The sequence below is a fragment of the Tupaia chinensis genome, unplaced genomic scaffold (genome assembly GCF_000334495.1).
Source record: "Tupaia chinensis unplaced genomic scaffold, TupChi_1.0 Scaffold000074_1, whole genome shotgun sequence".
Classification (NCBI taxonomy): Eukaryota; Metazoa; Chordata; class Mammalia; order Scandentia; family Tupaiidae; genus Tupaia; species Tupaia belangeri.
Window position 1 is genome coordinate 1,622,616 of NW_006159534.1, and position 24,681 is coordinate 1,647,296.

Genomic DNA, 24,681 nt, shown 5'->3' on the forward strand with positions numbered 1-24,681 from the left:
CATGAAGCTCACACTGCTCAGGGCACAGGCTCCGAACCCGGCTCCAGACTGCCTGCCCGCCTCGCTGTACCTGCGAGGCCCCACCCGTGGGAAAGGACGCGCCCCCACTCAGCTGCACTGTCCTTTTTAGCTGTGGAGTCTGTACTGTGGGACACTGTTTGTACGCGTTCCAGCTGCACCCCGAACAGGGAGGCGCGGGGCAGGAGCACTCGGTCCTCCCCGCCGTCCCTCTCCATCCCCACGTCACTCCTGCTACAGATCTCGTCTTGCATCTTTGATAACTTGGCGCCTCAACCAAGTGAATGTCAAAATAAATGAGGAATTTGAAATAGAAATGCTATAGGGTCCTCCATTCTTCACCTGCGGAGGGAGACGCTGGTCATGGGTTTTTCAACACTACGAATGTTGTTTTGCCAGTGGGTGTGTACATTCGCTGGAGAGACAGAGGGGGAGGAGAAAGCACCCCGTGGCGAATAGTACACCATAGCCCCATCTCCACCTTTTCAGGGTCTGAGACTGGCAAGCAAACACATCCGATGTGTTTCTCAAGCCACTGGGTCTGGGACTCGAACTGTAGTCGACATGTGGGATGCAGCTGCCTCAACCACCATGCCACAGGCTGGCCCAGAACATCCTAAGTCTACCAGCTTCCTCTCCCCTGTTTCCATACTGCCCAGTCTCCTCGCCTCCATTCGTACCCGGGATTTAGTGCTTGTTGGGAAATGGGATTTGAAGTGTAGATGCTGCTGTCTGTGGGTTGAAGTGGCCCTGGAACACCAGTGAGCCTCACGGGTAGCAACCCAAGCTCTAGCACCTGGGTAGGGGGATGGTCCCCCTGCTCCCATGATCCCAGCCTTCAAGGCCTGTGCGTCCCCCTCTGCATAGCTCTGGGTCAGGTCACCAACCCTCTAAACCTGAGGAGACTCAGTGTCACACAGGCAGCCCTGTGTCACGTGGGGGTCGGGGAAGGCGGGGAGAGCCTCGGTCCAGGCCCTGCAGACCACAGAGCAGCAGCAGTTGGAGTTGGGCCTGGGGACCAGGAAATAGCCGTGGTGTGAACAGAATTCAGCAGGGAAAGCGTGTGTGTATGCATGTGTGTGTGCGCAAACTCGTGTGTACACGGGTGTTTTGAGAAAGAGCAAGCTGCTCTCCCTGACCTCAAGGCCACAGGGAGCCCTCCTACAGCGGGCTAGGCAGTGGCCACCAGGCCTCTGCCCTGCAGCAGGCCATCCCCAGCCCAGGGGCTGCCGGCACAGGTGTCCCACTGTTGTCCTCTAAGGCAAGTCTTGACCCTGCACCCTCCCCAACCTTAAGCCACCTGCCTGTGCCTGAAGAGCAGCCGACACCCACCCCACCTCTAGTTACTGCCTGGAACCGGCTGAGGCACAGCTGCCCTGCACATCTGCTTGGCCTGGGACTTGGTCATGGGTCACAGGCCTGGCCCAGCCCTTCTCCCTGGGACCCCTTAGCCTCCCCTGGCCTCAGTCCCAGGCTGCTGCACTGTCCAGGCCCACAATAGGGTGGAGATGGTAGGCCCAGGGTTCCCCAAGATCCCCAGCAACACATGCCCCGAAACCTGTCCGTGCCACCCTGGGAGTTCTGTAGGGACTTGAAGAAGCTCCCTTCACTATGAAAATGTGCTTTCTACAAAGTTACCAGTGCTGCTCAGAGACCTGACTACACCCAGGGGAAGGTCGCCAAGCCGCAGACACGGCTGTGGCTCCCAGGTCAGCTGGGCAGCACAGGCACAACCAGGCGTCCCTCCCCAGAGCTCACACCCAGCAGAGCAATGGCCCTCATTCCTCCAACCCCAGGCCCTGGCATTGCCAGTCACCAGGGTGGGGATGCCAGCGTCTCTCACCCTTCGCAGCCTGATTCAAGCTGCTCCTCCAGGCTCCTCCCTGCTTGGCCCGCTGGCCTGTCCCCAACTCCATGGCCTCCATCACCCAACAGACCCCTCCACGGAGGACCAAGTGACTCTCCACATCCTCCTTGTCCCTTGGGTTCCTGGGGGCTCTCACAGTGAGCTGGGGTCTTTGTGGGGTACCCCATCCTCTGGCCCATCACTCAGTACTCTCCAAACAGCTGGCCTAGAGGGGGCAGAGGTGCTCCTAGGCATCATCTTTGCTCCTCGCACCCAGCACCCCTGCGGCTGCAGTGACCTAGCTGCGGTGGGCTTTGCTTTGCTGGACGTTCATTCATTCCTTTCTCCTATGAAAGGGGGGCAGAGACAGCACCTGAGAGATCTCTATGTTCTCCTACACTCATTACTTGAACTTTAGCCCACTGCATGAAGCTCATATTTTTTTCCTTTGAGAAATGCAGAGTGAGGAAGTAGGGAGAGACAAGAGAGTTTTTGGTTTTTTTTTTCTTTTTTGGAGAGGTTCTTGCTATAGGGCACATACGTTCACCAGAAAGACAGAGAGAGCCTAGAGGGGGCAGAGGTGCTCCTAGGCATCATCTTTGCTCCTCGCACCCAGCACCCCTGCGGCTGCAGTGACCTAGCTGCGGTGGGCTTTGCTTTGCTGGACGTTCATTCATTCCTTTCTCCTATGAAAGGGGGGCAGAGACAGCACCTGAGAGATCTCTATGTTCTCCTACACTCATTACTTGAACTTTAGCCCACTGCATGAAGCTCATATTTTTTTCCTTTGAGAAATGCAGAGTGAGGAAGTAGGGAGAGACAAGAGAGTTTTTGGTTTTTTTTTTCTTTTTTGGAGAGGTTCTTGCTATAGGGCACATGCGTTCACCAGAAAGACAGAGAGAGACAGAAAGTGAGAAATGACCCCCTCGGGGGATGGCCACGCCGCAATCCCTTCTCCTCCATTCTCCTCTCGGGATCTTGGGCACGCACGCACACGCGCCCGGCGTGAGTTTAAGACACCGGGTCCGGGACTCGAACCGTGGTCGAATACATGGGAGTCCAGCGACATAGCCATTACGCTAACTGCTGGTCCTAAGAGACAGTTGTTTTTGACAGGCTCTTGCTGTGTTCACACTCCTGTTCCAGCCTCCCAACTAGCTAGGATTCCATGTGCACAATAGTACCTAACCGGCACGCTCACATTGGCCTCCCAGGCCTCTGCCAGCCTCCCAAGCAGTGGTGCCGCATGCACACCGCTGTGGCTGGGCCAGACGTCCCGTAACTTAAGGTATGCTAACTCCTGAGAGCTCCTGTCTTTCTAAACTGCAAGAATGAGGCCAGGTGGTGGCACAGTAATGCAACTGGACCCACGTGGGAAGGTACAGGTTTGTGTCCCGGGACCCCCCTTACCCGCAGGGCATGCTCGCAGGTGCCCATCACAAGAGCTGGCTGGGACTGGGCGGAGACTGCAGCGTGTGGACAGTTAGGGGTGCTCCTAGTCTTTCTCATGGAAGAAATAAAACGAATTCATCTTTCAGATTTCCAAAATTTCATATTTGGTAGATAACTATTCTGTCAAATGTGCCATAAAGCCACTGGTTCTGGTTAGATACTGGTACAGGTACCTGGTATACGTTTAGGTACGGTGGGGCAGAAAGCTGAAGTGGGGGTAAGGGGTGGGACAGGTATTCAGAGCTTCTGCGAATTCTGGTTCGGAAATCTTCTAAGTCAGAAATCCTTAACACCTGCCCATGCCCCCCCCCACCTCCCCACCCCCGTTCTCCCACCTCAACTCCCAACACACAAGATGAGGGATGGCCACGCAAGAACTACCTTCGCAGTCAGCATACCCTGGGTCAGGAGTAAGGCACAGGGGTACTCATTACCCTCTCTCTTCTCAATGAGGGCAGCCTCGGTAGGTGGGACCAGGACACGAGAACCGTGACCTGAGAACTACAGTGGAATTGGGACCAGCTGATGGTGTAATGCTTACATCGCTGGACTTCCATGTAGTTGACCATGGTTCGAGTCCTGGACCTGGTGGCTTAAAACTCATACCAGGCGTGTGTGTGTGAGTGCCCAAAATCCCAAGAAGAGAATGGAAGAGAAGGGATTGAAGCATGGCCATCTCCACTGGGGGGGTGATTTCTCACTTTATGTCTGTCTCTGTGTCTCCAGTAAACATACACCCTATGGTAAAAATTTCTCAAAAAGAAAAAAGGGTGGGGGGGCATCAGGTAGCATGGTGGTTAGGGACACAGGACTCCCACATGGCTGATCATGGTTCGATTCCTGGACCTGGTCGCTTGCTTTTTCTGTCTTGCTCTGGTCAAACTGAAAATAACTATAATGAAAAATAAAATAAAGGAAATAGTTTTTTGCTTTTTTTCTTAAAGAACTACAATGGACCCGAGACAAAGTATCTGTAGCACCTACTTCATTGGGAGCCACCTGACCCTCATGGGACCCTCTGGCTCTTCAGCTAACTGCCAATGGGGGCAGAGTCCTTTCCCATCTACCGCTGATGACCACTTGCCCATTTCTACAAACTCGCTATTGGGAATTTTAATCATGAGTCAGTCAGCTGAGAAAAATTAAAAAGATTTATTTTTCACAACAACCAGAAAAACTAATTTGAATAAGGCACATTCTTCAATATCCACAAGAAACAAATGCGAAAGCAAGCATAACTTCATAAGGAAGAAGGGGCAGGCCGAGAAGGCCGACACTGATACAGGGGGTGAGAGGAAGGTGGTCTCGGGCATGCGGCGCCTCACTAACCACAGATGGAGGCCTTCAAATAAAATGTGTTAAAATTGCTTTATTGGTTGGTTTTTAAAAACAAAAATAGAAACAAATAGAAATACCACCTTCAGGGTCAGCAATTAGTGGGGTGTTTAATGTACTGACTCCCATATGGCTGACCACAGTTCGAGTCCAGGACCTGGCGGCTTGAAAATCATGCTGGGCATGTGTGCGTGAGTGCCCAAAATCCAGAGAGGATAATGGAAGAGAAGGGATTGGGACATGTCATCCCCCCAGGGGGCGATTTCTCACTTTCCCTCTCACTGTCTCTGTCTCCATCCAGCGAGTGCATGAACCCTATGGCAAAAACCTTAAAAAGAAAAAAGAAAAAGAAATACTAACTTTAGTGACATGAATCCCTGGAACTTGTCCCCTAGGGCCTCAAAACTAACTAGAAAACCTAAATTTTGCCCTAAAGGGGAAAACTCTCAAGTCCAAAGACAGTTTCTATGACTTGCTTTTACAACGGGCACTGCTCTGAAAAAGTGATTTATATTAACACATAATATTATGGAAGTTGTTCTGTGGTAAAAATTAGTTATCGTGTAATGGTATCATGCCCATAAATCATTCTTCTAAAGCAAACAAGCAAATTATCTATCATCATGAAAGATGAACTATGAAAGACACAAAAGGAAATTTGAAAACTTGAAAATGTAAAAAATAGGAATAATAAAATAGAAAATAACCTAAAGAAGTTATCTTAGGTAATAGATTTTTTTAATTATTTGTACATTTAAAAATATATAGCTTTATGCTTTAAAGAAAATCATTTTATTCAGGAGAAGACCCAGAGCTAACAACACACTGCTTGTTTTTAAAAATGATTTTTGAAATGGTGAACAGAAAACTGACATGTCTCTGTTGATTGCACTTATACACAGAAAGAAAAGCATTTTGGGGCTGAAAAGTAATAAAAATTGTGACGTTATGTAATGTAAAAGCATTTTGGGGCTGAAAAGTAATAAAAATATTGAGGTTTTGAAATGTGTTTTTCTAAATGATAGTAAAAGGAAGTGATGAAAAGCCACGAGAACTGAATGAAGAAACAAAAATCTTTGTGTCAACTGTGACCTGAGCCACTGCTGAGACCAGATGTGTATACTGCGTCCTGGTTCCTTTACAGAGCTGAGGTAGGTCTGCTGGCCAGCAGGCCAACAAAGCAGTTCCATGAGGCACCACTGGTTCTGCATGGTGTAACCTAGTATCTAAGATGTAGAGTACAGAAAAAATGCGATACGGTATAGTCTTTTCTTCCATTTTCTCTACTCTTATACTGGATTGAGACTCATAATCCATTCACTATGCTTTGTGTTCAGATCTTTTCTCAAATCTACTGGATGTTTCCTTCAACAACAATGCAAATTGTTCCTTCAAGTTTGCCCCTGCACTCAACTGAGCACACTAAAGGCTTTGGTTGGAACCGATTTATGAGTTTTTCCTGTGGTATGTCTTCTTGATGTCTTTCTGGTCTTTTTAGGTATCAATAAAGATCCCTACTATGTTTTTAGTGTTTCCTAAAATCCTTCTATACGTTGGTCCAATGACTTCTTTTACATACATATATACACTTTCATAGAAGCAGAGAGGCCAACCTTTTTGATACGTTCCAGGATGACGGTGACGTCCACAGAACGGAACAGACCCTTAGTTAGGTCAAGACCATCTCCTAGAGTGCTGCTTTCAAGGCTCAAAAGCGAATCAGCAACTGCTGTGTCCACCCACACTGTCCTCAATCTTTCTTACAGCCACAGACAAGCTCCACCATTACTGCCGGCCATTAAAACCTCGGGAACCCACTGACCACTTCTGCTTCCTCTCACCAGCAGAACAGCTGTTGCGTTTCTCGAATTCTTAACCTAATGGTCAAGAAATAAGGTACATTATGTCCTTTCATCACTGCAGAGCAAACTGTGGTGAAGTTATGCCCAGCATGCCCATATAACATCTACTATTAAAATGGTTATTAACTTCCGTTCTGCTGAAAGGGCACTCCAACTCTCATCCTAGACAATGATGAAGTCCATTCAGGGGAGACAGAAAGGATGATTACCAGAAAAATAAGCATCAAAAACATGCTAGTAAATGCTAGCTTATACATTCTACTTCATCTGTAGGTCTTCATCTTTCATAAATAGTGCATCTCTACAATAAACCTGTATTTCATCTCCTTCCTATGTTTTAATACATTCACTGTTTTTCTACCCATATCCTATCTTCTAGGAAGACTTTTCACTTAGTCAGTGGTTTCTAAACTTCACTGTCAGTGAAACTCTGTCCCAGGGAAGTCTTAGGAGAAACTCCACCACATAAACCAGCCCAAAGCAGAGTTGCTCTGATACAAACAGGAGGGCACCAACAGACAGTTTGAAAACTCCTGCCACAGATGACTCAAGAAAGCTGAAGATACAGTCAATTAGAACCTCTTCAATTCCTCTGACTAGAAACAATCTCCCCATTAACTCCTATTTTACAGGACACTTTTTGAGTACAACTGCTGTTACCTCAGTCCATTAACGGAATAAAAGCACAGGGCCTTATGTATAGTAAGTGTTTAGGTAAGTATCTGAGGGTTCAAATTCATATTTCCTTTGTCCATACTACTCAAAAGTGCAAATTAGTATAAGATATAAACCCATAAGCTGGCTATTAAGTTTTTACAATATTTGACACGTGATAGAAACATTTTTTTAAAATATCACTGCTTTGTAATTGCTTTAGTCCAAGTCCAAACACTGTCCAAAAGACTCTTTATACATTCCCACTCAAGAGGACAAAAATCACTCAACAGTTACTCTGAGAAATAAAAACATCCCTGTGCAATGATTCTGTTGCTAAATTTTAGGGTTAAAAAAATTTCCCTATATAGATCATGCTATATTTCAAACCTGATTTGGTTGAAAAGGCAAAGAAAAACAGGTTAATTTTTAGCTTTGTCAAAGTTTACATTTAAAAGATTTTATAAAAAGAAAAAAGAAAACTTCTTTTAAAAAATAAGCTCATGTGTGCTTTTCAGAGTATTTCCTCTTATTTATCAACCTGCTTCCACATAGATGGGGGCCTTCACACGGCCTTTTCCATAACCCTGCGCCTTCCATAACCAGCTGCGTGCTGAGCTCTACAACAGGCAGCCTTGTTCTTCGATGCTCCTCACTGGCTGGACCGGCAGCACCAGGTGGGAGATGCGGCTCCACAGCCCGCTCAGTTTGTCCGAGTCCATGTGGTTGAAGGAGCTGGGAGTGTGAGAGTTGGTAAACTTGGCCCAGAGTAAATCCCTCACTTTTTCTTCAGTTTCCCTTGGGCTCACACTTGCTTCTAACCTTTCCTCCTCTAGAAGAACGGTCAGGACCAGGGCCACATCCTTAAAGGCAGCATTCTCGTGGTCACAATACTTGTAGAAGATCAAAGTGGAGCCTGCAGGGAGGGATTCAAAGTGGTGTACCACAGCAGCCTTCTGGCCGTTCTCAAACCCACTGCTCAGCTCCATGTCCACCAGCAGCTTGACCGTGTCGCTGTCCTGCAAGGTCCTTCCAGCCCCATCGATCCGAATGGCAGGGACTTTCTGGGACGAGGTGTAGGCATCTGCAACACGGTGGCTCAGGCACTTCAGGGTCTCTCGTCCCTCTCGAGCTGCAGTGAAGATGACGGTGGCTGGTTCGGTGGGGCTTGAAGCATTGAGGTGCTTCTGGAGGAACTTGCGTCCTCTCTGCCACAGGAAGGAACTCTGGCCTGGAAATTTATCCTTTAATTGGCTGAACTGAGCCAAGAAGGCCTCCAAAGCTGGATTTTGGGGCACTTGCTGGGCTGGAGAGGAATAGTAGCTAGTAACAAGACTTACCATAAAGGCCACAACCAGGAAGCCAAGAAAGGTGGAGCCTGTCAAAGAATGAGAAAAGAGTAGGACGTTAGATTGAACCCGAGTCACAATCAAAGCCTGTGTTGAAGTGAAATGAAATCAAGATTCTGTCTGGATTTACTGGACATATTAAGTTCCTTTTGCCTTAAATAGTTTAAGTCTACCAGAAATACATTTCCTCTAACTTTTTCTCAGATCCAAATACTCAACGATCCGTATCTTCGTTGAGAAGTGAAAGCTGAGTTTACGTATTTGCTGCTATAGCTAATGATATGGTTTAGAAATGAGCTATCGGGATTTCTTCGGTCTTCTCAAAGAACCTGCACCTACAGCAGACCACTCTTTTTAGGTGTCAAAACAAAAATGCCACTTGAGAAGTTCATCTCTGACTGAAATATCAATTTTAATTTCTTATGTATGGAAAGCCCTTACTGTAGGAATTCCCATTCTGTTAAGTATAACAAAGTATGAGCCAGTACCCTAAGAGAAAAACCCTTCAAGCTATCACTCTATCGAATATCTTTACAAAACACATATTAACACCATGTTCACCGTTTCAATCTGCTTGTGTTCTAGCATTTTCACTTAAAGAGCTTCTAAACGCGAATCTTTTACTGGAATAAAATAGGGTTTGGTTCTCACCATAGCTCCAAAAACTCTTATTATTGTTTCCTATGGTATCCTGTGTATTGTCTTTGTGTTCGTCCAATTTTTGAGCTTCTTGTTGATGACATCCAGTCTCTAGGGGGAAAAATTAGACAGAATGCTAATGAGAATGTATTTATCTTTCTATTCTCACCAAACCAAAGAATTACTTGACCGACACGACTTCTATACTTGGTAAAATTTTATTTTATAGTAGACTAATTTTTTCCTTCTCTTCCTTAAACCTCGCTACTACTGTTAATTCTATGCAGAAGAATAAAATGAAGTCAGCCCCATAACCAAGTGGTTAAGAGAACCAGATCGCACATAGCTGACTATAGTTTGAATCCCAGCTCTGGTGGTTTGAAAAATACATCAGAAGCATGTGATGTATTTCAAACTCATATAGGATCAAGAAATGGAGAAGGGATTGAGGCATGACCGCACCCCATTGGGGGGGGTGCTTTCTCCCTTTTTCTTTCTCTGTCTCACTTAGGTGAGTGTTCATACCCTCTGGCAATAAAAACAAAAGAAGATAAAATAAAATGAAGTGCTATGAAATTCATTCAAGGATACTGTTGCTTCATTCACAATTCTTCACTAGCCTTACATCAAGGACAAAAAAATAAGCATTCTGGGACCAGTAGTTTAACATAATGGCTATGTCACTGGACTCACACGTAGTCAATTGTGGTTCAAATCTCAGACCCGGTAGCTTAAACTCACGCTGGGCGTCTGTGCATGTGTGCCCATGATCCCGAGAAAAGAATGAAGGAGAAGGGATTGTGGCATAGCCATCCCCTTGAAGTAGTGATTTCTCGCTTTCTGTCTGTCTTTCTGGCGAGCGCACGCACCCTATAGCAAAAACCTCAAAAAAAAAAAAAAAAGCATTCTAATATTGTAGTCAAATCTATCTAAAATGTGATACCATGGATGACATGGTGATTAAGGCAATGAACTCCCACATGGCTGACTGTGGTTCGAGTCTCAGAACTGATGGCTTGCTTTCTCACTTTTCCCCTCTCTAGCCAAATTAAAAATAATAATAATAATGATGAATAAAAGTAAATAAAATAATGCTTTGAAAATAAATAAATATGATGCCATGAAATGTACACAATCAAGAACGGATTTAACTAATGTCAGTTGTACCCAAGACTCGACATTAAAAGGCAATGCTGCTCTACTGACAATGTTCAAGTCTCCCATGGCTCCAAGCATAGATACAGAGCACTAACTTCAGAGACAGGAGAGATGACTACACAATTTCAAACAGCTTACAAAAGCAAGTCTGAAATGCTCAGGGAAAGATGTATACAATGGGACCAGCAAGTGGCATGGTGGTTAAGGCGCTGGACACTCCCACATGGCTGACCATGGTTCGAGTCCCAGACCTGGTGGCTTGCTTTCTCACTTTCCTCTCTCTCCTTTTCTGTGTCTCTCTGATCAAATTAAAATGAATGAATGAATGAATAAGTGAAATTGAATAAAATAATTTTTAAAAAAAGAAAGATGTATACAAAACAACAAAGGTAAAAATAAAATTATGAACTATGTAAAAACCTAGGTGTGGGGTGAGCACACCAATACTGAAATGAGTGGGTGAAAGGAATGGCAATATTCTGTAGCACTCTAAGCTAAATCACTCTACAGTGTAGATGTGTGTTTGGACCCTGCCAGGCACCTCATAACAGTGAAAGCTAGCTATTGCCCATAATCTTTACTGGAAAAACAATGCAGAGCTAGATAGAATCACCTTCACCTACTAAGAATTCATTTAATCATACTGCACCAAAACACAAGTTTCTAAAGTATCATATGGAATTTAAGGACGGAGAAGATCTTTAATAGTCACCTTCTCCTGCTCCTTTCCTAGCCCATCATAAGGAAAGGTTAAAGGGGTCTTGCCCAGGGCCAGAAAAAGAGACAGGCTGAGCTGAGAACAAGGTTTCTCACCTACTAGACTACAGATTGGCTCATTCCACTACATTGTTTCTTTCCACCATGAACTGCCTCTTTTAAACAATAGTTTCTTTTTCTACTCAGAGTACACCCATAATGGTGAAAGTCTGATGACAGAAAATGAACCATACGAATCACACTCATTCATTTGGCAAAGATTCACACAGTCGCTTCTGCGTGGCAGAGACCAGAGCCACACAATGAATGAGGACGCAGTCCTTGATTTCACTGAAATTACAGATTATCCTAATGCTGAATGAAATATATTTGAGGTCAGTCATTGATTTTTTTTAGTGCAAAATGAATTATTAGCCTTTAAGTCAAGTTCTTGAAAAACAGAACGTCTTACATTTTATGTTCCTTTGCATCAGCAAATGGGCATTCTGGACTGAACTCCTCAGAGTACTTACAAAACATAAATCCACATAAACAATCACAGAAGTGGCACTGGAAGAGACTCTGAATATCAACTCATCCAACTTGACTTTCCAAAGAGAAACGGAAGTACCAGGAAGTTAAGAGAGTTGCCCAAGGTCACCCAATTAGCAAGGGTAGGGCCACAACTATGATCCACATCGCTTGAGCTGCAGTCAAGGCCTTAGTACTCCACAACTGCTACCTTCAAAGGGACAATGTGGTGCCTGTTCCCCTTAATATGCAAGTGGGGGAAATCAGATAAAAGAGTTGAACTGATTTGCTCAAAGTTCTATTAGGTTGTTGGAAAAGTCATGACGTATTTGTCTATGCAAAAATGCATCAAAGCTTTTCCAACAACCCAATATAAAACTGATACGTGACTGACTTAAGGATACTGTGCCACTGACGTGATTATGTAATATTCGGTCTCCCCAAATTCTTTTAAAAAGATTTCAAAAAATTATAATCCTAAACGTACTTTAATAAAGAAAAAAACAGAGATAACTTGTTAAAAAGTCATGCCTTTTTCATCATACTAAAGTACAGCATAAGTATCCCAATGGTTAATTAAGATCAGAAGGTTTCAGATTTCAAAATAGTTGCTTTACATGCGTTATTTTAGGGATGAAACCCAAGTCTCGATATGAAACTCAATTATATTACCTATATGCCTTACACACAAAACTTAAAGGTAATTTTAAAAAATATTTTTTTGCCTGTGATGTGAGGTCAGGTATGGAAGTTCTTACTTGGGGTATCATATGCCAGCACTCAAAGGGTTTCACATTACAGAGCATTTTGGATTTGGGGATTAGAGATGCTTGACCTGTTTATACATGCAGCCAAAAAAATTTTTTAAAAATTAAAAATGCAGTCTATATGTGGGAAGCTACTTCATGGAGTGCATCGAACTAGTGCAAGAAGTGGGAAACCCTGACCCAACCTCAGCTCAGCTGTCATCTGTGACCTTGGGCACACACGTAAGTTCTCTGAAAAGGATGATGCTGACTTAGCATGTGTTCTTGGTAAGAGCAACAGAAATCAGGGTGGCAGCTGCGTGGGTTCTCTCACCTGGTGCCAGTCGTCTTCTCAGTGAAGCCTGGCTCTCTAGCCCCACCCTGGAATGATCAGGACTCTGGGCCTCCTGGGACTCTACAGGGGGTGGCTCCTGAGACACTCTGGTTGTGTCAGTCACGTCCTCATGGAGGGCTGCAGAACTGCTTCCTGAGTGTGCCTCTGCTCTTCCTTCCTTGTCACTTGGAGAATGGTCAGGATCTGCATTCCAGGGCTCTTCACCTGGGCTTTCTGAAGAGAGGCGATGCCCTTCTCCATCCTGAGAACACTGGTTGTTCTCATGTTCTGTTTCATCATCTGGAGAGGTCCCCAAATTTGTTTCATCTGGGCTTTCTGATTTATCACCTGTATCTGCATTTTCTGGACCTATTACCTCTATCTCTTGGTGGTCTTTGTTAAGACCAACGGCAGGGTTTGGGGTATGAGCTTCTTCAGTAGTATCTGTGGTGACTGTGGTCTCTGGCACCTGAGAATTTACTGATGGATCATTTTCCGAATCCTTCTGAGAATCTAGTAAGATAAAAATTTATCATTTTTATTTAAAAATGTTTTCCTGTATTTTAACAAGGCCTCTGGTTAATAAAATGTATACTTATACAGATTTTCACAGTTTATGAAGCATTATTCCTAAACATTATTTGTCTTGACTGTCACTAAAGATGATTAGAACAAAATTTTTTTTACTTTTTTTTTTTTTGGAGAGGTTTATCGCTATAGGGTGCATGCGCTTGCCAGACAGAGACAGAGAGATAGAAAGCGAGAAATCACCCCCGGGGGGATGGCCACACCGCAATCCCTTTTTCTCCATTCTCCTCTCGGGATCTTGGGTACGCATGCACACGCACCTGGCGTGAGTTTTAAGCCACCGGGTCCAGGACGCAAACCACAGTCAACTACGTGGGAGTCCAGTGACATAGCCATTACACTAACTGCTGGTCCCTGATTAGAACAAATTTTATTATCATGCTAATAAATCTAAAAAGTAATAGTAAATAAAATAAATAACTGTAAGTGATAGAACCAACTTTTGGTTATAGTAAATATATCTTCTTCCCTAATGAAGTAATAGACTTAGGCAATGATCATTAATGGTAACTAAACTCTTTATGCAAAAGGTTGATGGAAAATTTTTAATGAATGAACCAAACTGACAACTGCTGTATTCTTTTTTTTTGGAAAGGTTTTTGCTATAGAGTGTGTGTGCGTGGCAGAAAGAGAGAGACAGAAAGCAAGAAATCACCCCTCAGGGAGTGCAGTCCCTTCTCCTCTCCGGATCCTGGGCACGCACACACATGTGCCCGGCATAAGTTTAAGCCACCGGGTCCGGTGCTCAAACCACAGTCGACTACATGGGAGTCCAGCAACATAGCCATTATGCCAACTACAAATCCCTCCACTGATCAATCTTAACATCACAAAAAGAAGGAAACTAAATATCATTAACCTCTCCACACTATACTGCCTATTAAGTATTGGCAAACAATTCAGTCAAGCTAGGAATAACTACCAGTTCCTAGAAATACAGGAATAGAAGAATATATTAAATGATGACTCAAGGAATATAATCAGCAAACTCCAGAATGTGGGAAATTCCAAGGGACAAAAGACTTTGTTTCTTTAATAATAACAAAAATTTGGGACCAGCAGTTAGCGTAATGGCTATGTCGCTGGACTCCCACGTAGTCAACCGCGGTTTGCGTCCCGGATCCGGTGGCTTAAACTCACGCCGGGCGTGTGTGTGTGCGTGCCCAAGATGCCGAGAGGAGAATGGAGGAGAAGGGATTGCGGCATGACCATCCCCTCTGGGGAGTGATTTCTTGCTTTCTATCTCTCTGTCTATCTCTGTCTGTCTGGTGAGCGCACGCACCTTATGGCGAAAACCTCTCCAAAAAAAAAAAATTAAACGGCAAGGGGAAAAAAGGAATGGTTAATGTACTGTGAGAGGCTTAAAAGACATAGGAACTAAATACAATATGTAGACTATAACATCCAAATCTAGTTTCAAATAAACCAACTGTTAAAGAAACATTTACGAGGGTCAGTAGATGGTGCGGTGGTTAGGGTGTTGGACTCCCAGTGGCCAAACGCGCTTTGAATCCCAGACCCAGAGGCTGGAAAATCATGCTGGGCATGTGTGTATCCATGCCCAAAACCCAGAGAAGAGAATGGAGAAGGATTTGTGGTGTGGCCATCCCCCTGGTGTTGGGGACTGATATCTCATCTTCCCCCTCTCTGGCAAGCGCTTGCGCCCACAGCAAAACAAAAAAGAAAAAGAAAGCGAAATACATAAACTATATACCAACAAAATGACAGGTCTTGAACTTACATTAAGATAATCTAGGGCCCAAAACAAGGTGAATTGCTGAAGACGGATGTTGGGATTCATTATACTTTTCTACTTTTACATATTTAAAAATTTCCATAATAAAAGGTGTTAAATGTTTTCTTTTCTCCCAAGAAATCACTTTGATATTTTACTTATCTACCTTCTAAAGGCAGGATGAAGAATGTTCCTCTCATCCTTACCTAAAAATCAAAGATCTTCTAAACACAGTACATCGTGGTCTTCATTTTATAAATATAACTAGTCGTGCCTACCACCTTTTCTGAAAAAACGTATTATATTTTTCCAATACTGTAGGTTCTACTACTGGAGTTGCTACATCTTTCACCTTCCTTATAATGAGGGTCAGGTGTTACAATAAAATTCAGTAAATATGAAAGAGTAAGAGTAGTCGTAAAAAGTTAATCAATTGAATCAGCTTCGTTTTCACTTCCCAATGTCAGATTTTGGTTGTCAGATTTCCCTCTTAGCCCAGTCCTAGTTTCCTACAGCACAAACCTTGGTGCTATACAAACGAGTCTTACCCTCTGGAGGATCTCTAAGTCCACTGTCGGTCATGTTTGTTTTCGATCTCTTCAGAGCCTGGGGTGCTTTTTTAGTGTCTAGTCTTCCTGGTGAAGGTGTCTTGTTTTCTTGTCCCAAGTCCCAACAGACTCATGCTTCCCATGGACTTAGGCAACAAGGCACATGTACAGTGACTAAAACAAAACAAAACAAAAAAATTAAATGACTTTTTATCCAAATACTGGAGAAATAGCAAGCTCAGTTTTATTTATTAAAATCTATTTAGTATGAGTAATATTCTTTTCTGAAACTTTTTAGTGAAGTTGCTTTCCAACGTTCATGAAAAGCATACTCTAAATTCTAGACGACAAAAAGAAAAAACTTGGGCTGGACCCACAGCCTACTGGTTAAGGGAGCTGGGTGTCACGTGGCCAAACAAGGTTCAAGCTGCAGCCCAGTGACTTGAAAAACACGCCAGGCGCATATGCACGAATACTAAGAACCCTGACAGGATTGAGAAATGGTGGAGAAGGGACCGAGATGTGACTATACCCCATTGGGAAGTGTTTTCTCCCTTTCCCTCTCTGGTGATGGCAGGTGCCCTCTGGCAATTAAAAAAAGAAGAAAGAAAAAAGTTTCAGACTTACCTAATTGTCACAATCTCCTAATACATTGCAGTGTAAAGTGTAAAAAGGTCAAGTGACCAGAATCTTAGAGAACAGCTTTGAAATTGAAATGAAAAAGAATTCTAAGAGTACACATTTTAGTCAGTGCTGAGACAATCACTGCAGATTTACGCTGTCGTTTCTATTCCTGCCCCTCTCATTTTCTGTCTGCCCACCGGAAGTTTTCATTTACTACCGAGCAGTCAAGTAGAAGAAGCCTACCGACAACCTAAGGTGGCTGCCCTGAAGTACAGAAAAACTCATCTGGACCTACATCATTGCCCTCCATGGCGATCTCACAGTATCGTTTTGTAAACTATGAAGATAACCCTTTGCCTTTTTACGTGACAGTCAAAGAAGACAGATAAAGAAAAATTATGAGCTTCATACAAAAGAAATCAAAACCAGGAGCAATTGATAAGCAATAAAAAAGCTTACCCGTATTGTTTTATAGTTAAATCTTATTTGTCAAAAACAAATTAATCAGTAAATTATTTAACCTTTCTTATCTATAAAAATGAGATTAAGCATTGCTATGAGGATTAAATATAAAGATATCTGAAAGAGCAAATATAGTTGAAAGAGCTCTGTAACATGTTAACATTTTTGGATAGCCTAGTTGAAAAGGCCAACTTGTCTGTGTTTTTCTCATATACTCTTTTGTAAAGTTTAATCTTACGAATTAAAATGTTTCATTCCAAGTTCCTAATAAAGCATCTAGTGTATAACAACTCTGCATTTTAATGAAAAAGTTTGTGAAAAAGTGGATGAATGCATGAATGGAGTGATGCCATATATAAACTGGGAAGAACAACAGAAATGACCAAATGCTGGTGAGGATTTAGAAATAAAGAGAGCTTTTCTTTTTTTAAGCTTTTTAAAAAAAGTTTGTTTATTTATTTTAAGACAGATAGACAGACAGATACAGGCACTCTGAAAGAGGATCTCCCGCTGTAATCCTCCTCCCAGCCTTTCCCAGGCAGCCAGGATCATGGGCATGTGCACGCTCCAAGGGTGTAGAGTGGACCCAGGAACCAAATCCCAATCTTCCAGATGGCCTCCGGCAAAGCAATGCTTTGTGCTACCACCGCCCCACCAAAGCTGAGCGGCAGACAGCTCTAAACCCTACTGGTAACGATGTACGCAGTAAACTGTTAACAGAACTTCTGCGAGCTGTACGGCGAGTAAATCACACACACATATTCTACAATTCAGCAACTCCATTCTAGATATATACCCTGGAGGAACTCACTCACCGAAGTAGGTCAGTCCTTTGAACAGTATCCAACCCATACTAGGAAATGTGCTCCTTAATGGTCTCTGAACTACAATGCCACAGGTGAGGCAGAACCGTATCTTGATGGGAAACGGGGTTGCTAGAAACTTTCTGTAGTTGCAGATCATTCCATAAATGTGTCCAAAAGGATACACCTTTGATGGTACCTTTTGCAAAAAAGAACTGAAGATCCATGTGCTTCATATGACAGAAAAGATATTTACTCTTAGTGAATCCTTTACAAGTTCAATTGTGCAATGTTGTTTTTCAGTGCCCCATATGTGAAGGTGTGATTCAAGTTTCTAGTTAAATAAAATTTAGCCTCATCACTGACACTCACCTCTACTTCCCTGTGACCCTGAAATCTGCAGCAAAACTTGCGTCGTTTTAACTGCCTCCATCAGGACTTTAAACAGGTTAAAGCTTCAAAAATTCTCCACTTATGAAGAATAAACCAGATGGTAGGGTGAGGGATACCTTGCTTAATATCAATTTCTTGAGACTTCTCTAAAGAGGGATTCAAATTTACCTCACTGTTTCCTTTACACACGTGGCTGCCCCGTGCTCTGTCTTTTAAGATGTGCCCTTTCTGCTCCATCTCACTGTACAGAGGACAGTGCTTTGACATGCTGGTGTCATTGTCTAGTCCACCAAATGTCCTCTGCTCTGCAGTCACACAACCGAGTTTAGGAGACGCCAACACACAAAATTAAGGGACGTAAGGGATAAGGACAACTTGATGCATGTTACAGGTTTATACACCAATTTGATTCTGAGTAATGAGTTTTAAAGCATTTGATTCTGGACCCAGCAGATGGTGTAATGATTACATCAAAGGATTCCCATGTAGTTGACCACAGTTTAAGTCCTGAACCCGGCAGCTTAAAATTCACGCCGGGTGTGTGTACAGGCATGCCCAAAATCCCGAGAAAAGAAGGGAGAAGGGACTGCGGCGAGGCCATCCCCCTGAAGGGTGAGTTCTTGCTTTCTGTCTCTCCAGCAAGCACACGCACCCTATACCAAACCTCTCTCTTAAAAAAATAAAGTATTTGACTCTCTTATGTTTTTGAACAATCTCAAAAAATATCGACAATGTGTTCATATCCCTACTATTTTATACATGAGGAAACAGATATAAAAAAGGTTAAGAACTTTATGCAAGAACATACTAGTTAGGGAAGAGTCATCAGAATTTGAACTCAGGTAGTCTGGCTATGAGACTCAAGCTTTTAATCTTGACCCCCCCCCCCCCCCCCCCCCCAAAAAAAAAAGACCTTATAGTAAACATACTACATAACACTCAGACTCGGGAATACCTCAACCTAGGTTTGAACTGTGACTAGTAGACGTGATCCGGGTGAATCTGGACATATCCTTCAACTTTTCTCAACTTGGTTATTTCAGTGTTGCAGAAAGCCTTGGGTGATATATCAAAAAAAAAAAAAAATCATACAGCTATTACATCTACCATAATTAAGATTACAAATGGGCTTATAAATGTGTCGAGGTCAGCCTTGGGTCCTCCAGGCCTCTGAGCTGCTTCCACTTAAGACTATTTTACTCACAACTCCAAGTTCAACCTCAGTTCCAAACTAGCTTCATCCAAAGATCTAAGTTTTCAATAATTCAGCATCAAATTCTACAAGCTGGCTTTCATTCCTTATCCGATTCCTTATTCCTACTCCCCAAGTCTTAACTTCTGCCTTGTTGCTCTGTACTTTTTCTAGTTCTAAAGACTATGTGCCTATGGTCTACGTTAACACAGTGAACCCTCTAACAGTAGAGGCAAGTATTATTACAAGACCTATTTTCCCAGATGAAGAAAACAGATGCAGAGGTTAAAATGCCCAAGGTCATTCAGTAGTGTCCCAATTAGAATACAAACCCAGCTCACTGCAAGCCCATTCTTTTTCCTCTGTAAAAAGCAGTTTTCAAATTATATTTTGGAAAAGACTCAAGGGTCACCAGAGGAGAGATGAAAGGGGCATGGGCTCATCTCCCTCTTATAGACAGCTCTGACCTGACTTGCCACCTACTCACTGGACGCCCAGACTTGTGTTTTTGCCTGTCTGCTCGTCTGGGCTTCCTTCTCTGATCACGTGAGAGATGAATCTTACCTTAATCAACTACACGCCATGAGAGCCACCTCCTTGGTGTGTACAGTCTCTTCCCAGTCTATCCATTCACCCTTCCACTCCCAAGACTGCCAGAAAGTAACAAGAAGTAGTTATAAGGGTCACTTTAGAAACACCACCATTATGGGCAAATAATATCAACTGTCTCACACCATGGAAGTAAAGACTAATACAAGAGAACTTTAAAAAGTGTGCAGATCTGAGTGTGTGTGCTAACCTATGACCTTCGGCTAGCTGAAGCTTGGGGTAGAATGCAACGTCAAGACCTTGTTGGGGGGGCCAACAGGTGGCGTGGTGGTTAAGATGCTGCAATTCCCATGTGGCTGACCATGGTTCGAGTCCTGGACCTGGTAGCTTGCTTTCTCACTCTCCCTCTCTTTCTCTCTCTCTGTCTTTGGCAAAATTCATGTGAAAAATAATAATAACAATGATAAATAAATAATTCTTTAAAAAAAATAATAAAGACCTTGTTGGGGTGCTGCCTGTCTCTTCCATGTCTCACTAACAGAAGGAACAAACTTAAAAGAAGAAAGGTTTTTAAAAAGTTTGTAGAAAAAAGGAAATAAAGCAAGTTTGAAATACCAGTATAATTTTTTCATAATACACATATTCTGCAAACTTTAAAGACTACTTGTAGGCGATCTATTTTCCTGGACCCCTCCCCTCTTGGGAGCTCCCTTTTAATAAATTCCCTGCTTTGCTATACCAAAACATCAAAAACAAAAACAAAAAACTATTCAAATGGCTCACACAATTTAAAAATGATCCTTCCAGACCAATTGTTGTTAGAATTAATTTTTGGAACATATTTATATTTTTAAAATAATTCATTATTCCTATTATCTATAGAGTGGGCTATTATAATAATCTGAAATATTTTAAGCCATATAAAGTCATACTGAAATGATCTAAGCTAAAAAGCTACAAAAGCTTCCTAAACTTTCTTCTTTGCTCAATTTTATGAGTTCTATCTCATGATGGTGATTTTGAGAGCTGACCATTTAACAGGTACATGATAATATAATCATGTGTAAAGGCAAAGTACCTGTCCTAATACAATGAAAGTAATCATTTTATTCCTTTTCCTTACTCCATACACTAACATAGCTATCAACACCACTAGGCTATTTGTGAAAAACTGTTAGGACTAAAATAGTTCTGATTGTTTTTATTAATGAGGAAAAAAGTGACAGGATCTAAAATATTAACAGTGACCTTCAGTCTGACATGAAACTTCTTAATCACCAGCAAAGCAAAGAGTGAATACTTCTCCCTGGTAGTGTTACAGGCATTCAGCTCCCTGGCTCTTCAGGCAGAGGACTAAACCATATGCATGTGCTACTACAGTGTTTCTCAAAATGTGGTCCACAGAGCACCTGCGTAATCTCCTGAGGTGCTATTTACAATACGCACAGTCCTAGACCCCTCAAGCAACCTAAGCAATCCCAAAATTTTCTGTACTAGGCCAAGAAATCTCCATTTTTAAACGAGCTCTCCCAGTTACTGCTTAGGTAGCAATGTGAGAAATCAATGATATAAATCCTTTTCATTTGACCTTTCTATTTAAAGGACAGATTGTTTAAAAGACTTTTCTCTATTTTGCTGATATTTAACATTTCAAACATATAGAGTATTTCTTAGTATGTGTCCCTGCAGCACAAGCATTTTTTAATAACTGGAAAAAATGTAGGCGATATTGATAATTCCATTGTCAAAAGTACAATCTCGGGACTGGCAGCTGGTGTAACGGCTGTCACTGGACTCCCATGTAGTTGACCGTGGTTCGAGTCCCGGACCCGGTGGCTTAAACTCACCGGGCATGTGTGTGTGTGCCCAAGATCCTAGGAAGAAAATGGAGAAGGGATTGCGGCATGGTCATCCCCCTGGGGGGTGATTGCTCACTTTCTGTCTCTCTTTTTCTGGAGAGTGCACAGGCCCTATAGTAAAAACCTCTCCAAAAAAAGAAAAGTACAATCTCAAAATAAATTTTCACTTTTTAAAAAGAGCTTTGGGTTAGTACGAAGTCCTTAGTTAAGAGTTAATGATAAACTAACTAGTCTTCACTCAATTTAGCAGTCCACACGGTTTTATTCAGCAATACAACAGAAGAGAACCTCCATCACGATAGACAGATAAGGCAGATACAGGTGGGTCTCCGCGGTACATTCTTCACACAGACTAACAAAGAGCTTTCGGTTTCACAACATGTGGCAAGCATGATTTGTCGCATACCAACAGCCATTCACCCCCCATTTCCTTCCTAAAAGAGCCCTGATTTTATTAGAAGAGGCAATGTGCCCTATCCAGGCAATGCCAACCCCATTCTCCTCTGCCCAGTTTTCCCAGGCTCCCTTATCAACTGGTACCTCCTAAAGAGATCTAAGAAATCATCTAAGGACTTTTGGACAAGATTTTACTCAAATAAAAGAAACAGCTGAAAGGAGAATGTCTTTTGCTCCCTGCTTCCAGCCTTTGGTTGGGGCTGAAATGCCTGGCACAGCAACAAGCCATATTGCATATATTGAGGAAAACCATGAGGACAAAAAGACATGATAAGGATTCCAGAGCGGAAGGACAAAAACTGGGTCCTTGATAGGTGATAACACTGTTGAGCTGTTACATAACCTAGCATCTACAATGGAACTTAAAAATTACTCAGTGGCCTCTGAGAAGTTTCCAATGACTTTTTCTAAATTGCTTAACCCCAACTACTCTGGATCCATGATTTTCATGAGCAAGATAAAACTAGAACATGGCCAATGTCTGGCCAGACTTTCTTAGTTCTAAAAAAAGATACTTCCCTCCCCCTAGACTGTCCATGTTATATATGGAGTAAGGCTCAGTAACTCTTTCTGTCATGTATCTCACAGTACAGGTACATTCCGGGGGAGGACGATGTACTACAAAGACAGTCCTTGCTCATGAAGAGCCAAGTCGAGTACACACAATGGTATTTCTGAATGTTTTTGAGTAACCTATGAAGGTGTTACCTAATAGAATGTAATTTCTCTACCAGTGACCAGTTAGCAATAAGGTCACAGCCACAATGAACATGGGCCAAGGAGAGCCAATGATGACTAAGTGGTTACATAGGATTAAACTGTACAAATGTATGTAAAATCTTTCACTGATCAATGCATACAAGGTAGAATTTAAGGTAGAATTTATAACAATAATTTTTTTTATTAAAATTTACTAGAATACTCTAGGACCTACAATGAGGATGTTTCCCCATGAAAGTTACCAGTAGAATACCATTACGGAGCACACAGTATGGTACTTCCCCTTCTAAGGGACTAACTTGTCCTAAGTCAATAATTAGGCTGTGGAACCTTTTAAGGAGGGGCAAGCTAATTTCAAAACATCTTTTATAGGGAACATAAACTAGTCTGGTTCTAGATGAATAATCTGTCTAGAATACTTACTAAATTCATGCTGAACAAAATATGTGTATGCCTTAGCAGCAGATCCAACAATTTAAGCGGTTCCCCAACTAGTGACAGTCTGGGTCAGATTGAGAAAAGAGTTCTTTTTCCATCTCCCTTGGGTTACTAGCACAAAACCCTCTAGAGTCCCCATGATTTTGACGGTTACAGATGTTATTTGTTTTGGCCAAGTTTTTTGTTTAGGGTTTTATCTGTTCTGGTCAAGATTAACTGTAATGCAGGGTTAAAACCAGCCACTCTGGAGTCATGTATCCTTTTTCTAACCAGTGGAGGACCCAGAAGAAATGGATGGCAAGCTTTTTCAAAAGTCCACCTGGTGAGATTTTGGGGAGCCCACTCAAGTGGGAAAGACCAAGGGAGAACAAGGCTTCTGTTAGCAGGATTATCAGGGTAACACTCAGGGCAATAATCGGCTCTGTTAATACGGTCTAAGAATACTTGGTAACATTCATTTTCAACGAGTTCGGTTTGGTACAACCAATGGCCTAGTTCTAAACTAGGGAACCACTGTTGTCCACAATCAGGGCAATGAGAATTATCTGAGAACATCTGGACCTAGAAAGACAACACTGGAAACAAGTAACAGTAAGCAGCAATAAAGACAAAGAGAGTTACCCAAATAACCAGTCCTATTACAGGTTTGGTTTAGCAATTTCTCAGTCCAACCGACACTACTTGGAGTAAGTTAAATTTGGCTTGCACCTCAAGGCAATTCTTCAAGATTTCGTTGTCTACTTTTCACTCAATTGCACTCAGTCTCTGACCTCAGAGATGGATTCAGTCTATAATGTCATCAGTCACTTACTAGTTGCATAGATGGCAGAACAGCTCCTTCAAATCCCAGCTTCCCAGGAAAGATAGGACTCTAGACTTGATTTTTTCTTGCACGTTATCAGTTGGTGGTGGTGTCACAGAGGCACTTGGTTTACTCTGCTTTGTTAGGATGGTTGTTACGTCTGCTTGGTGTGACAGAGGTGCTGACAGGTCCGAGGAGTCTTTGGTCGGCGCTGGCACTCCAGCTGCTGTAATACACGTACCCAAGTGATAAGGCCTCAGCACTGGATGTGGGGAGGTTAGGAAAACCTGGTAGAGTCCTGTTGAGCGAGCAGCCAGTGATGTTGTTTGTCTTGGGAGGACCTTAATCAGGACCCAATCAAAGTAGCTGATGTTGAGTTGGCTGGAGGGTCTGGGAATACGTCACATACCTGCAAATGATAAAACTTCAGACGACTCATATGGGCTTTGCAGTTGCTTACATTATCATTATAAACATGCATCTGGAAATTATTTGGGTTAGTCAAGGTAGTGAATTAGAACTGTCTCATGACAATTTAATACAAGTCCAAACCAATTTATCTGTTGGAAGTTATTCTTATGCAAGCCTATGGGCACTAGGAAGGGTTTGGCTCATTTAGGATTTGTATTCCAGGAACCAGCAGATGGCATAGCAGTTATCAGTGGACTCCCATGTGGCCCACCCACAGTTCGAGTTCCAGACCCAGAGGCTTCAAAATCACGCCAGTTGGGGGACCAGCAGGTGGCGTGGTGGTTAAGGCGCTGGACACTCCCACCTGGTCATCCATGGGTTGAGTCCTGAATCTGGTGGCTTGCTTTCTTACTTCCTCTCTCTCTCACTTTCAATCTCTGTCTCTCTCTGGTTAAATTTTAAAAATAAATGAAATAAAATA

General features: G+C 42.9%; 2 protein-coding genes and 1 long non-coding RNA gene across 5 annotated transcripts in view; 1 reads left to right on the forward strand and 2 right to left on the reverse strand.

The window, feature by feature from the left end:
• Positions 1-4,886: 4,886 nt before the first annotated feature.
• On the forward strand, positions 4,887-5,980 carry LOC114005906 (uncharacterized). Its single transcript, XR_003547699.1, has 2 exons — positions 4,887-5,596; positions 5,648-5,980. It is a non-coding gene; the product is annotated as an uncharacterized LOC114005906 (long non-coding RNA).
• Positions 5,981-7,145: 1,165 nt separating this feature from the next.
• LOC102480768 (torsin-1A-interacting protein 2) overlaps positions 7,146-24,681 on the reverse strand; it is a 29,766-nt gene continuing 12,230 nt past the window's right edge. The window contains exons 1-6 of one of the 3 annotated variants that reach the window (XM_014583929.2): positions 23,799-23,884; positions 19,530-19,615; positions 15,492-15,665; positions 12,621-13,133; positions 9,168-9,266; positions 7,146-8,545 (exon numbers count right to left, since the gene is read on the reverse strand). In XM_014583929.2, coding sequence (XP_014439415.1) covers positions 7,788-8,545; positions 9,168-9,266; positions 12,621-13,133; positions 15,492-15,525 — 1,404 coding nt within the window. In that variant the 5' untranslated portion in view covers positions 15,526-15,665; positions 19,530-19,615; positions 23,799-23,884 and the 3' untranslated portion in view covers positions 7,146-7,787. Of the gene's footprint in view, positions 8,546-9,167; positions 9,267-12,620; positions 13,134-15,491; positions 15,666-19,529; positions 19,616-23,798; positions 23,928-24,681 lie in introns of those variants that run through there. The other 2 variants (XM_006142302.3, XM_006142303.3) reach the window with 2 other exon arrangements.
• On the reverse strand, positions 21,612-23,801 carry LOC102480334 (torsin-1A-interacting protein 2). The gene has a single exon (XM_006142301.3). It carries the CDS (start codon positions 23,540-23,542, stop codon positions 23,147-23,149), a length of 396 nt encoding a protein of 131 aa, XP_006142363.1. The 5' UTR covers positions 23,543-23,801; the 3' UTR covers positions 21,612-23,146.